Source organism: Oncorhynchus nerka, linkage group LG8, assembly GCF_034236695.1.
Source record: "Oncorhynchus nerka isolate Pitt River linkage group LG8, Oner_Uvic_2.0, whole genome shotgun sequence".
In the NCBI taxonomy this organism is placed as follows: domain Eukaryota; kingdom Metazoa; phylum Chordata; class Actinopteri; order Salmoniformes; family Salmonidae; genus Oncorhynchus; species Oncorhynchus nerka.
Genome location: NC_088403.1, coordinates 54,366,258 through 54,378,964, shown reverse-complemented (window position 1 = coordinate 54,378,964; position 12,707 = coordinate 54,366,258). Strand labels below are relative to the sequence as shown.

General features: G+C 41.3%; 1 protein-coding gene across 1 annotated transcript in view; it reads left to right on the top strand.

Moving 5' to 3' along the window:
• Positions 1-203: 203 nt before the first annotated feature.
• LOC115133568 (protein AF-9-like) overlaps positions 204-12,707 on the top strand; it is a 64,551-nt gene continuing 52,047 nt past the window's right edge. Inside the window, exons 1-2 of the mRNA XM_029666963.2 lie at positions 204-380; positions 1,001-1,181. Of these exons, the coding sequence (XP_029522823.2) occupies positions 369-380; positions 1,001-1,181 (193 nt within the window). The 5' untranslated portion in view covers positions 204-368. The remainder of the gene's footprint in view (positions 381-1,000; positions 1,182-12,707) is intronic.

Here is a 12,707-nt window from a genome sequence, read left to right as displayed (position 1 = left end):
TCGAGTGCTCCACTCAAGTAAATGTATGTTGACTGTTCATGCTGGGAGCTGGGTCTAGTCATCAATGGTTTGAAGGCATGGGGTAATTATCCCTTGCCTATGTGGGGAAGTTGTGAGGTGGTTTTACTCGAGTCCGTGCATTGGTTCTCTGCGCGTGTGCGTTGTCTCATTGGTTCTCTTCCCTCTGCTATGTCTGTCTCTTGTCAGTGCACAAAACAGCGCATGCGTCTTACTTTGCTCCTCAGTCTGAAACTCGGGGGTTGAGTTCAATTAGGAGAGACCATGTCCGCCATCAGCCATTTGCACTCCTATATCTTCTCATTTAGAACAAATTCTCGATGAAATAGCGGTTGCACGCGGCCTCAAGAATGGCCACGTCGGTGAGTACACAGCTCGCGACCATGCTTAGGCAGGGTGTGTTCTAGCGTATTGTTTTCTTTGCTCGAAGAAGGCGGTATTGCCCGGTGCGTCTGAGCCGAAGATGTCCAGCCATATTTATATTGATATTCAAGTACAGTAGAACTAACGTTAGTTGAGTAGCGATGCGCGTCTAGAATGTAGCATATCTCACGTATAAAGTATGTTTGTGAAAGTGATGCTTGGATAGTAAAATCCTGAAAAAGTCTACCCTGGCAAATTACAGTCTCCTTGTAATAGTTTTTCAGCGTTCAAAATTATTTCCCGTTTGTAGCCTAGGCTACTTCATGAACATAAATACATGACTGTCTTTATAGTGTAGGGAAGGCTATAGACACCTTGCTTTGTTTGCTGAAATGCAAAGCAGGATAGAGTGCAAGTGATTATGAGTAGCCCTATCAAATCGAAACATGTTAACGTGTGATTGTTTTATTTAATTTATTCCGCGCATTGAGGCTGGTACGGGTGTCTATTGAGACAATGTATGGTTTTACTCGTGGACAGATTTAGGTAGGTTGTACAGCATGCAATGATGCCAGCCTCCGATTGGCAACAATATGTGATATGATTTTGGATGTTCTAGGGTGCTGTTCAGGTGAAACTAGAACTCGGACATCGTGCCCAGGTCAGAAAGAAACCCACCGTGGAAGGCTTTACGCACGACTGGATGGTGTTTGTCCGAGGACCAGAGCACAGCAACATTCAGCACTTTGTGGAAAAAGTCGTTTTTCACCTGCACGAAAGCTTCCCAAGACCAAAACGAGGTAGGCATATAATTTACCCTGCTTTTTGAGTTTTACTGTCATAAAATAATAGACTTTGATTTGTAAAGCAAAGCTTATAGCAATAGCCTACCACTCCGGACAAATTAAGCCTATTGAATTGTGTGCGCGACCATCCTTGAAAATATTTTTTTTTGTAAGTCTTCACTTTGCAAAGTTTGTAAATGGACCCCCCTCCAAAAAAAAATAAACTTGCTTAATTCATGTGAACATGCCCACCTGTAGCGCATGCACAATTAATTAGATGCGCTATTGGATAAGTTATACTGTAAACATCTTTGATGGTCATAGGATAGAGTTCCCCTTATGTGTATCTCTACAATTAAAACTTAACCCGAGAGGTTAGATTTAAAGTGTTATTCTTCAGTTTTTTTTGTAAACCAGCTTTAGTAGAATAGTTTACTAATTCCACCCTACGAGTTTTATAAAAGATTAGGCAACCCAAATGAAGGTGAGCTAAACTACAAACCGTAACAACGTTGGTAGGTGTGGCATTAAGAACTAGAAAGGCTAAATGTGACCACTACCCAGCATTTGGTGATGGTAAACATAAGAGGGCTTGTTCAAACATTGGAGAGTATAGTGGTTGTTTAAACTTCTGGCATGGCTGGAAGGGATCAATTATAGTATTTGTTGGTTTTGGTATTTTTACCTCCTTTCCTGCTGGTCTGTTTGAGTGTTGTTTGGTGTGACAAATGCAGGGAAATGTGCCAAAGTCGATGCCGAACATTTGCACTTTATTGGGAACATTTGTAAGATCATGCTGTTGTTTAACCATTCATTATTTATGCTCCTTTTTAAAACGATAACCCCAAACTACTCTCAACAGTCTGAAGAATAGTCATTGCATCAAGAAAAATATGCATTATGCAATGTACAAAATGGGTCTCATACCAATGAGTTCATAGCCTACTGAGGTGCAGGAGAACCACTATCTTTTACTATATAAATAAAGTATTTTAAGTAGGCTATTCTTTAAAACTCTTATACTTTTATGCTTTCACCCCTATATAGTATAAATATTAGTGACTTGATTGTCCATTTTTGTAGGCTGTTAAACATAAACTGCCAATGTCTTCTAGTATCACACAGTGATGTTGCATGGGCAGTTGGACTAGATAGCCATCTCATAGGCTACACATCACATACCTGTTACGTTATCCAGGGAGTGTTACAGTTCACAACATGGTGTCATTGTGATGTTTACCAGTATCACCTGTCAGTGTCCGACGCGTTCCGTTGACAGCTGGCCCCTGTGTGCTTTCATGATGTTACCAATACCCTATAGACTCATAGTGATCTGATTTTTCACTCCTATTTCAAAAATTAAAAAATGTCACAGGAATTGTCAGTTTGACTCGATGAATGACAGCCTATTACAATATTCATTAAAAGGCTGGTAGATTTGAACACAAGACAACCATAGAACCAGCCAGCTACCACCATAAGGTTGTTTTGCTGGTGCTGCATATGCTTGGTCTCTGTTCACTGGTGCAGGTAGGCTACAGTCTGTCGTACATGGTTGACTGTACAAACCCCTCCCCCCCCCCCCCTCCACACACACAACCCACCAAAGGCTGCTTTTGAGTCTGCTCTTTGTGGTGCAAAGAGACAGAACAGCCTGCTAGACTAGTGCCAAGGAATGAGGTTGAAATCGGTTAAAAGAGAGAAGCTTTGTTTCTTTCACTGCGTTAATACTGAAAAAACAATGTAATTGTAAGTTGTCTTGCTACTGGACTTTTGAATACAAAGATAAACAGTTGCTGGTAAATGTTGAGTTATTTTGTCAAAACACCAATGTCATGTACTGTTTCATCTGTAATAGCTGAGCTTCATTTGAACATGGTGGCAAGTGAAATAGAAATGTGTGATGTACTTCATATGATGTATTTGGTTACGAATCCACCTTGACCATCAGTTTCCTGCTAAGTCATTTAGCAAATCCGTGTTCTGTCAATAAACTGGATAGTCTGTCCATTTACATGCGTGTTGAAAAGAAAACGTATTTTTCCCATTTCAACGGGCATAAATCTATAGTGTGTAAATAGAGGAGAGGGGGTCAAGGCAAGGGCTAGTATACAAAGTGTTGCTTGTACTTGACGCTCCAAAGTGCTGCTGCTTGCATGCTTCAATGCATGCAGTGAATTCTTGAGGCGTATGCAACGGATCTCTTCCCTAGTCTGAACACCTGACTGGAGAGGAGAGTTTGTGGTTAGCGAAAGTACTTATCATCCACTACTCTGATTTATAGCATAGGAATAGATGCATTTCAAAGTTCAAAGCTCATGAGAACAGATGAGGTGTTTATTTCTACCGGTGTGTGTGAACTTCAAGCTAAACGCATTCCTGATATGGAAACGGCGCTGCGTGAGTGGTATGTTCTAGAGGTCGACCGAGTAATCGGAATAGCGGTTTAGTTAGGGCCGATTTCAAGTTTTCATTAACATTCGGAAATCGGTATTTTTGGACACCGATTTTTGCAGTTTTAAAAATATTATTTTTATTTTTGTTACACCTTTATTTAACAAGGCAAGTCAGTTAAGAACACATTCTTATTTTCAATGACGGCCTAGGAACGGTGGGTTAACTGCCTCGTTCAGGGGCAGAAGGACATATTTTCACCTTGTCAGCTCGGGGGATTCAGTCTTGCAACCTTACAGTTAACTAGTCTAACGCAATAACGACCTGCCTCTTGTTGCACTCCACAAGGAGACTGCCTGTTATGCGAATGCAGTAAGCCAAGGTAAGTTGCTAGCTAGCATTAAACTTATCTTATAAAAAACATCAATCAATCAATCATAATCACTAGTTAACTACACATGGTTGATATTACTAGATATTATCTAGCGTGTCATGTGTTGCGTATAATTTGACTGTGCATACAAGCATACAAGTATCTGACTGAGCGGTGGTAGTCAGAAGCAGGTGCGTAAACATTCATTCAAACAGCACTTTCCTGCGTTTTGCCAGCAGCTCTTCGTTGTGCGTCAAGCATTGCGCTGTTTATGACTTCAAGCATTGCAACTCCGGAGATGAGGCTGGTGTAAGTGAAATGGCTGGCTAGTTAGCGCGCGCTAATAGCGTTTCAAATGTCACTCGCTCGCTCTGAGCCTTGGAGTGGTTGTTTCCCTTGCTCTGCATGGGTAACTCTGCTTCGAGGGTGGCTGTTGTCATTGTGTTCCCGGTTGGAGCCCAGGGAGGAGCGAGGAGAGTTCTTCCAGCCTGGCTTAAATTTGTGTTAAAATGAAAGCACATTTGGATGTTTATACAAGGATGATGTATTTGCAGCTTATCACTGAATTTGACCAATTAGCACTCTCCTTTTAGGCTGAAACCTGCCTTGGCAAGTTCATGCTGTATCATGGTTAGCGAACTACCGTCTCACAGGTCTTGTTCTGAAACTTGGTGGTATCTACCTGTTTGGGGAGTTTACCTGTGTTTTAATAGTACACCTACATTTGACAACAGTAGAAAGATACTCTTCTGTTATGACAGGATACATTTAGCATATGTAGAATTGAGCTTGAAGACTCTTCAGGAGCAGTGTGGCATCGTCACCCTCTCTCTGTTCTGTTGGGTACAAGAGACGTCCACAAGCCGTCTTCAGCCCGGCTGAAGCCCCCCACCCATACCCCTCCGGTACCTTTGATCAACATTGGGCCCCTGACGGGAGAAGCCAAAGGAATTGAGGGGAAACCTTGTAGCATAGACAAGCATGTGTTTGACAGTTTTAATACTAACAGTCTCACAGAGTGGTCTCATAAGGGCGCAGCTGCCTGCCCCTACTCCTGCAGAGACGCACAGACACTCCTTCCAAGGAGGTGCAGCTCGGCATTAGGTCAAGAATGTGCAGCTCTGCATTAGGTCACTCTTTCTTCCCTCTTTCTTTCTCACTTCTCTCTTTTCTTGTGAGGCGGCTAAACGCTGGTTATACTGTTTTAATATAGTCCGTCTTGCAGCTGTTGTGGATTACACCGGTGCCTTCTCACTTGAAAGGGAATCTTTTCACTCACCTTGCTTTGAAAAATGTATTGTGGATGGTTATACTTTTTAGCCATCCTAAATGTGAACAATGTGGCAAAAATGTAGAGCAAGGCAAGGCTATATGTGAATTAGGAAGAAAAATAAAATGGCTAACATTTGTCACAACAGGAGTGGTCAGTTACTGTCCCCATCCTCCACTGTGCTGCTCTCCCGGTTAAAGCTTCCAATTTGGAGTTTTATGGCCAGCAAGACATTTAAACGGACCTGAAGAAAATGGCTATGATTGGCTGCCATGCTGTGTAGCCTTGGAAACCTGATATTCGGTGCTGTGGGAAGGAGTGTAAGACACCCCCCCAATAATAAATGGACTGGAACATGGTTTGGTCGGCCATTTTTACATTGGGCTTCACCTGTCAAAGCATACATGAGTTGATTCTGTCATTTGAATACTTCTCTGAACAAAATGTATTTGTATCATGTTAAAGTAGTCCATTTTTGCATAAATAATGATAGGTCGGTGCGTCATGTAGGCATATTCATGATATTCATATTCACCGATATTCAGAATGACGAGAGATTCATTTCTTTCACTGACCATTTTGCCTGTCATTTCAGGTTCTGAAAGGAGCACTTACTCATATGCAGTGTTTGCTGTAAGGGTGCTCTCACCTGCCTCAAAGCCAGTGGGGAATAGCTGGCCTTTTCCCATTACTCCTCAGTCATAATCGTAATTCAAAACCTCAGTGACAGTTTTAAGGCCTGATAGTAATATATCATGACTGTTGGCTCTATGAAAAGTTTGATTTATTGATTTTAGGGAGCTGAGCGGGTCACATTTGTGTCACTCTCTAAATATATTTCCCTGTGAAAAGATTCCAGTGAACTGATGGTTCACACTGGCAGAGACGTCAACAAGGTATTGGTCAAAACAGGCTCTCGGAGTGTTGTTCCGTATCTTAAATCTTATCCTCTGTTCCTATTTTTTTGCTGCACCAGCCTTTCATTTTCTACTTGTTTGGACGGTTCTAGCTCACATCACTTTTACTCCGCTGGCCGTGATGTGGTGCTTAGGAAGCGAACTGGAGACTTTGCTGTAGCTCTCCTCTCACGTTCCCCCACAGCTGTACTGAGTTTCAGTCCAGGAGGGGAAGCTGCGTCTTCTCAACACATTAAAATTAATGATGCAACAGTCTGTAAAGTCACAGTGCCGCTTCATTATCGCCGGCAGTTGGGTCCTGGCGTTCAGGTGTTGCCGTGGCGACGGCCGCTGCGAATGGCATCGCTGTCGTCTCGGTGGAGCTCACCAACCTCGAAGTTGGGTCTGGACTGGAACCGAGAATGGGTTATTTTTGTATTGCGATCCAATGGCACTCCATTTGGCACTAGCACTCTTTTTTGTGCCATTTAATCAAATACATTTAGTCATAATGCTTTGTAAAAAAACAGGTATTGACTAACAGTGACATGATTATTTACCAGTCCTTTTTCAACAATTCAGAGTTAAAGATGAGAGAAAATACACAACGAATAACAAGTAAAAATAACATGGCTATATACAGAGTGTACCAGTACCGAGTCAATATGCACGGGTATGAGGTAGCTATGTGTGTGTGTATGTGTGTGTATATATATATATATATATATATAGTATACTTTGGGATTTTTGAAATGAGGCCCTTCCTCAGAATCAGATGAACTTTCGGATACCATTTATTATGTCTCTGTCAAGTATGCAGGAAGTTAGAGGTGGTTTCACAAGCCAATTCTAACTAGCGTTACCCATAGACTTCCAGTCAGAATGCTATCTGAAAGCAGATACCCATAGACTTCCAGACAGAATGCTCACGCCAGTTTGCAATTGCGCTAGAGCTAGTTAGCAACTTGCTTCAAACTGCATGCAGAGGCATAAAAATGGTATCCACGAGTTCATCTGACTCTGGGGAAGAAGATAAAAGGCCTTTCGGCATTACGGGGGCAGAATGGGGAAGTTGACAGAAGCGTTAATGGGTCTTTCTGTGGAAACAGACTGACAGTGAAGGGCTCTTTTCAGGCTCTTTGTTATTATCCTGTAAAAGAAGCTCTCCGATAACCAGATTAAATAAACTAAGCGCACACACCTGCCCTATTCCCTCCATAGTGGTGGCTTAGCTTAATGATTGGGTCAGTATGTTGGCCCCTTGGGCCTCTCCTGAGCCCCTGAAGTTGTAGCATGAAGCCTTCACTTTCCACATCCTCTCTTTGTGTTTCCCCATCATTCTTTTGTGGCGTGTGTGTGTGTGTGTGTGTGTGTGTGTGCGCACATACCACAAGTCAAGTCTCTGAGGTAACCCATACATGATCTCCTCAGACTAAAACATGTCTTAGATGTTGCGTTCCTTTCCTCTCTTTGCTGAGGGTTCCCGAATGTGATCTTGTCTGGCTTTGATATTGATGGCCATATTGTCTTTGTCTGCAACGTAGAACATTCTGATTCGTTTAGGGGAGTCTGGCTTTGGAGATTGTGGTAGCCTAGATGTATGGTTCAATTTGTAGTCAAATTTAAATGTTCAAGTTTGTCAGGATATTGGGAGTGAGGGTGAATGTGCGCGTGACTATGCCTGTGTGTTACTAGTGGTAATGACTTTCTGAAGGGGTATTACGAGACAAATGATTTTCAAAAGTGTTAATGGATGTTACCCTCGAGTCTAAACCGGGTGTTCAGTGGTATACTAAGCTAACATATGGAATTGTTTTAAGATGGTCATACCAAGGATCATTTAGATTAGATTTTTTTTTACCGCTTAAGGTATGAAATGTATATAATTATTTGATGAAACATTGAATTTGGCCTTACTGCTATTAGCCCATAAATGCATTGAATAACCGATTCATACATGGATATGCAGATGGTAAAAAAATAAATATATATATATATATATATATATATATATATATATAAAAATAAGTTTGTTTTGAAGAGTATGTCCTCTATCTGAGAGATGAGTTCAGTAAACAATTTATTTTTGACACCTGATTTAACGCCCCCCATTTTTTTTTAGGCGTTAAACTACTTCCATATACTTTTTACTCATGCCGGGTTACCTTCAGGCGAGGCTTGTGGGCATCCATGTATGTGTTCTAGAGAGACTTCCCTTTCCATAGAAGGGTCATATGTGACTGAGCGGCTTGATTCGGTCTTATGTAGCAACATAAAAAAAAAAAATCACTTTGAATAAAAACTAGGAAATTGTATATCATACACTATAGTTGAGGGAAAGTAATTCTGCTTTGAAAGTTGATAACCTCACTTTTGAGAAAATGGCCCTTGGTACACCTACTGGAGAGCTCTTCTTTGTCTACAGTACACCCATTCAGCATCGTTCACACCCTCTTAACCTCTTAAGTCAACCCTCTACTTTTTTGAACATTCTGTTAAAAATCGCGCAACATTTCAGCGCCCTGCTACTCATGCCAGGAATATAGTATATGCATTTGCTTAGTCTGTGTGGATAGAAAACACTCAGACGTTTATAAAACTGGTTAAATCACTGCTGTGGCTTTACCAGAACGGCATTTACATCGAAAAGCACAGGAAAAACTGATCACTGAAAATGGGAAAATATATCCATGCGCTACTTGAACCCATTGATAAAGGTGAACCACAATTAATTGACTGAGGTTGCAGTACCTACAGCTTCCACACGGTGTCTAGAGTCTTGTCATTTCCCTTCGAGTTTTTCTTGGTCAAACACATGCAGGGCACCGTATCTCCTCAGGTCTAGGACCGGATATTTTCGTTGAGTTTCTAGCCGGACATTTTTCCAGACGGACAGCTAATGATCTTTACATCGCCTCCTGATGAATTTTATCGCTTATTAACGTTTACTAATACCTAAAGTTGCATTACAAACGTATTTCGAAGTGTTTTGTGAAAGTTTATCGTCGACTTTTTTGAATTTAAAAAAATGACGTTACGTTTTGAAACTGTTTTTTCGTTTATCACACAGTCTACATATAACGATATCTAGGCTTTATATGGACCGATTTAATCGAAATAAAGACCCAAATAGTGTTTATGGGACATCTAGGAGTGCCAACAAAGAAGATGGTGAAAGGTAATGAATGTTTTCTATTTTATTGTGCGGTTTGTGTAACGCCGAAATGCTAATTATTTTGTTTACGTCCCCTGTGGGTCTTTTTGGGTGTTACATGCTATCAGATAATAGCTTCTCATGCTTTCGCCGAAAAGCATTTTAAAAATCTGACTTGTTGCCTGGATTCACAACGAGTGTAGCTTTAATTCGATACCCTGCATGTGTATTTTAATGAACTTTTGAGTTTTAACTAATACTATTAGCATTTAGCGTAGCGCATTTGCATTTCCAGAGCTCTAGTTGGGACGCAAGCATCCCGAGTAGAAGCAAGAGGTTAAGCCTTAGCCCCACCCATCTCTTTAACTTCTTACGGCTGAAATCAGCCAGTGAAAGTGCAGGGCGCCAAATTCAAACAGAAATCTCATAATTAAAATTCCTCAAACATAGAAGTATTTTACATCATTTTAAAGATAAACTTGTTGTTAATCCCACCACAGTGTCCGATTTCAAAAAGGCTTTACGACGAAAGCGCACCAAACGATTATGTCAGGTCAGTACCTAGTCACAAAAACACAGCCATTTTTCCAGCCAAAGAGAGGAGTCACAAAAAGCACAAATAGAGATACAATTAATCACTAACCTTTGATCTTCATCAGATGACACTCCTAGGACTTCATGTTACACAATACATGTATGTTTTGTTCGGTAAAGTTCAAATTTACATCCACAAATCTCAGTTTACATTGGCGCGGTATGTTCAGTAATGTTTTGCTTCCAAAACATCTGGTGATTTTGCAGAGAGCCACAGCAATTTAAAGAAATATTCATAATAAACATTGATAAAAGATACAAGTGTTATGCATGGAATTACAGATCCACTTCTCCTTAATGCAACCACTGTGTCAGATTTCAAAAAAACTTTACGGAAAAAGCATACCATGCAATAATCTTGAGTACGGCGCTCAGACACAAAAACAAGCCATACAGATACCCGCCATGTTGTGGAGTCTACAGAAGTCCGAAATAGCATTATAAATATTCACTTACCTTTGATCTTCATCAGAATGCACTCCCAGGAATCCCAGTTCCACAATAAATGTTTGTTTTGTTCGATGAAGTCCATTTATGTCCAAATACCTCCTTTTGTTCGCGTGTTTAGTTCACAAATCCAAATTCACGACACGCAGGCCAGACAAAGTAAAAAAAGTTCCATTACAGTTCGTAGAAACATGACAAACGATGTATAGAATCAATCTTTAGGATGTTTTAAACATAAATCTTCAATAATGTTTCAACCGGAGAATTCCTTTGTCTTTAGAAATGCAATGGAACGCAGCTACCTCTCTCGGGCGCTCGCCTGACTGAGCTCATGGCACTCTGCCAGACCTCTGGTTGAAACAGCTCTCATTCTCTCCCCCTTCACAGTAGAAGCCTCAAACAAGGTTCTAAAGACTGTTGACATCTAGTGGAAGCCGTAGGAAGTGCAATCGGACCAAATTTACACTCTTGGATCGGCAAAGAGTTGAAAAACCACCTCAGATTTCCCACTTCCTGGTTGGATTTTTTTCTCAGATTTTTGCCTGCCATATGAGTTTTGTTATACTCAGACATCATTCAAACAGTTTTAGAAACTTCAGTGTTTTCTATCCAAATCTACTAATAATATGCATATCTTAGCTTCGGGGCCTGAGTAGCAGGCAGTTTACTCTGGGAAACTTATTCATGCAAGCTACTCAATACTGCCCCCCAGCCATAAGAAGTTAAGGATTCACATGTGAGGCCATGTACTAAACAACCAACATTTCAAGACTAAAGGCTGGTTTATACTACGGGTCTGTTTTTATAAATTAAATCTGGAGTGCCAGAGTGTGCTCGGAGCATTTGTAAACTCTGTTGTCAGATTGTCTGTTTGTAAATTTGGAGCGTTTTGCTCTCGGAGTGTTCATAGCGCGCACTGGACTCTCTGGCCGAGGAGTAGGGTTGATCCGGAGTGTTCTGACCTCACAACGGGAGTCAAGCACCCAAGCTAACATTGGCTAGCTACTTCCAGAGAAGTAGAACAGTTCACTCTGACCATTTTACTCACCCTAGCAGTGCTGGTTAGACTGTTTTATGTTATCCAGAGCGTTGGTGATTGCAACTTCTGCTGGCAACATTTTAATGATGCTTTTTTGCCAACGTTTACTGACACTGGCCATATTCAATGGGTGTTTCACGTTTGTGAATTTGTCAGTTATTCTGCGCTCTGGTACACTCAAGATGAGAGTGCTCTGAAATCGGAGTAGATGGTCAGAGCAAATTTATCAGCTACGTCCATCTACAGTTGTCGCAGTGACATCCATGAATGTTCTATTGAAATGGTTACTTGCATAGTGGAGTCTTTTTTTTGTTTAGACTAACCAACCAGGTTCAATGTTGGCTAGCTATTAGGCTATAACTAGCAATGCAAATAACTGAGATATGAATAATATTACTACGCAGATTATACACGTAACATTAGCTAGCGAGCCATCCAGCTAACGTTAGTTTGGTAGCTAACAGTATGCTCTAACTTGAAATGAAAACGACTTTCTGACAAAACAAAATGTGTAATCTGCAAATGTAGCTAGCTAGACTACCTTACCCATATACATGCAAGGATGCTCTTCTCTCTCACAGATGCCATGGTTGCCCTTAGTTTGAAGATGTAATCTGGAGACGGGTGTTTTATACCACAGCCTTTGTTCTCTTTTCTTTTTTTTCTTTGAATTTTACCCCTTCTCCCCAATTTCGTGGTATCCAATTGTTTTAGTAGCAACTATCTTGTCTCATCGCTACAACTCCCGTACGGGCTCGGGAGAGACGAAGCTTGAAAGTCATGCGTCCTCCGATACACAACCCAACCAAGCCGCACTGTTTCTTAACACAGCGCCATCCAACCCGGAAGCCAGCCGCACCAATGTGTCGTAGGAAACACCGTGCACCTGGCAACCTTGGTTAGCGCGCACTGCGCCCGGCCCGCCACAGGAGTCGCTGGTGCGCGATGAGACAAGGATTTCCCTACCTCCCATAAAGTGGAGAGCAACACTTTTCCAGTTCTACTATGAGAGATCTTTCAAAATAGCCACATTAGAAAGGATTACCTACACATACTGACCAGCTCATGTTAGACAGAAGCGGCTATTATCTCAGTCAGTCATGGCTAGCTGGAAGATTCCTGTCTTCATCCGTGGCTAAACCAAGTAGGCTCGTATTTAAAAAATATATATTTGTATTTGCATATGGCATACAAGTTTGTTATTAACCTGTTGCTTCTACTCGGGACGCTTGCGTCCCAACTAGAGCTCTGGAAATGCAAATGCGCTACGCTAAATGCTAATAGTATTAGTTAAAACTCAAAAGTTCATTAAAATACACATGCAGGGTATCGAATTAAAGCTACACTCGTTGTGAATCCAGGCAACAAGTCAGA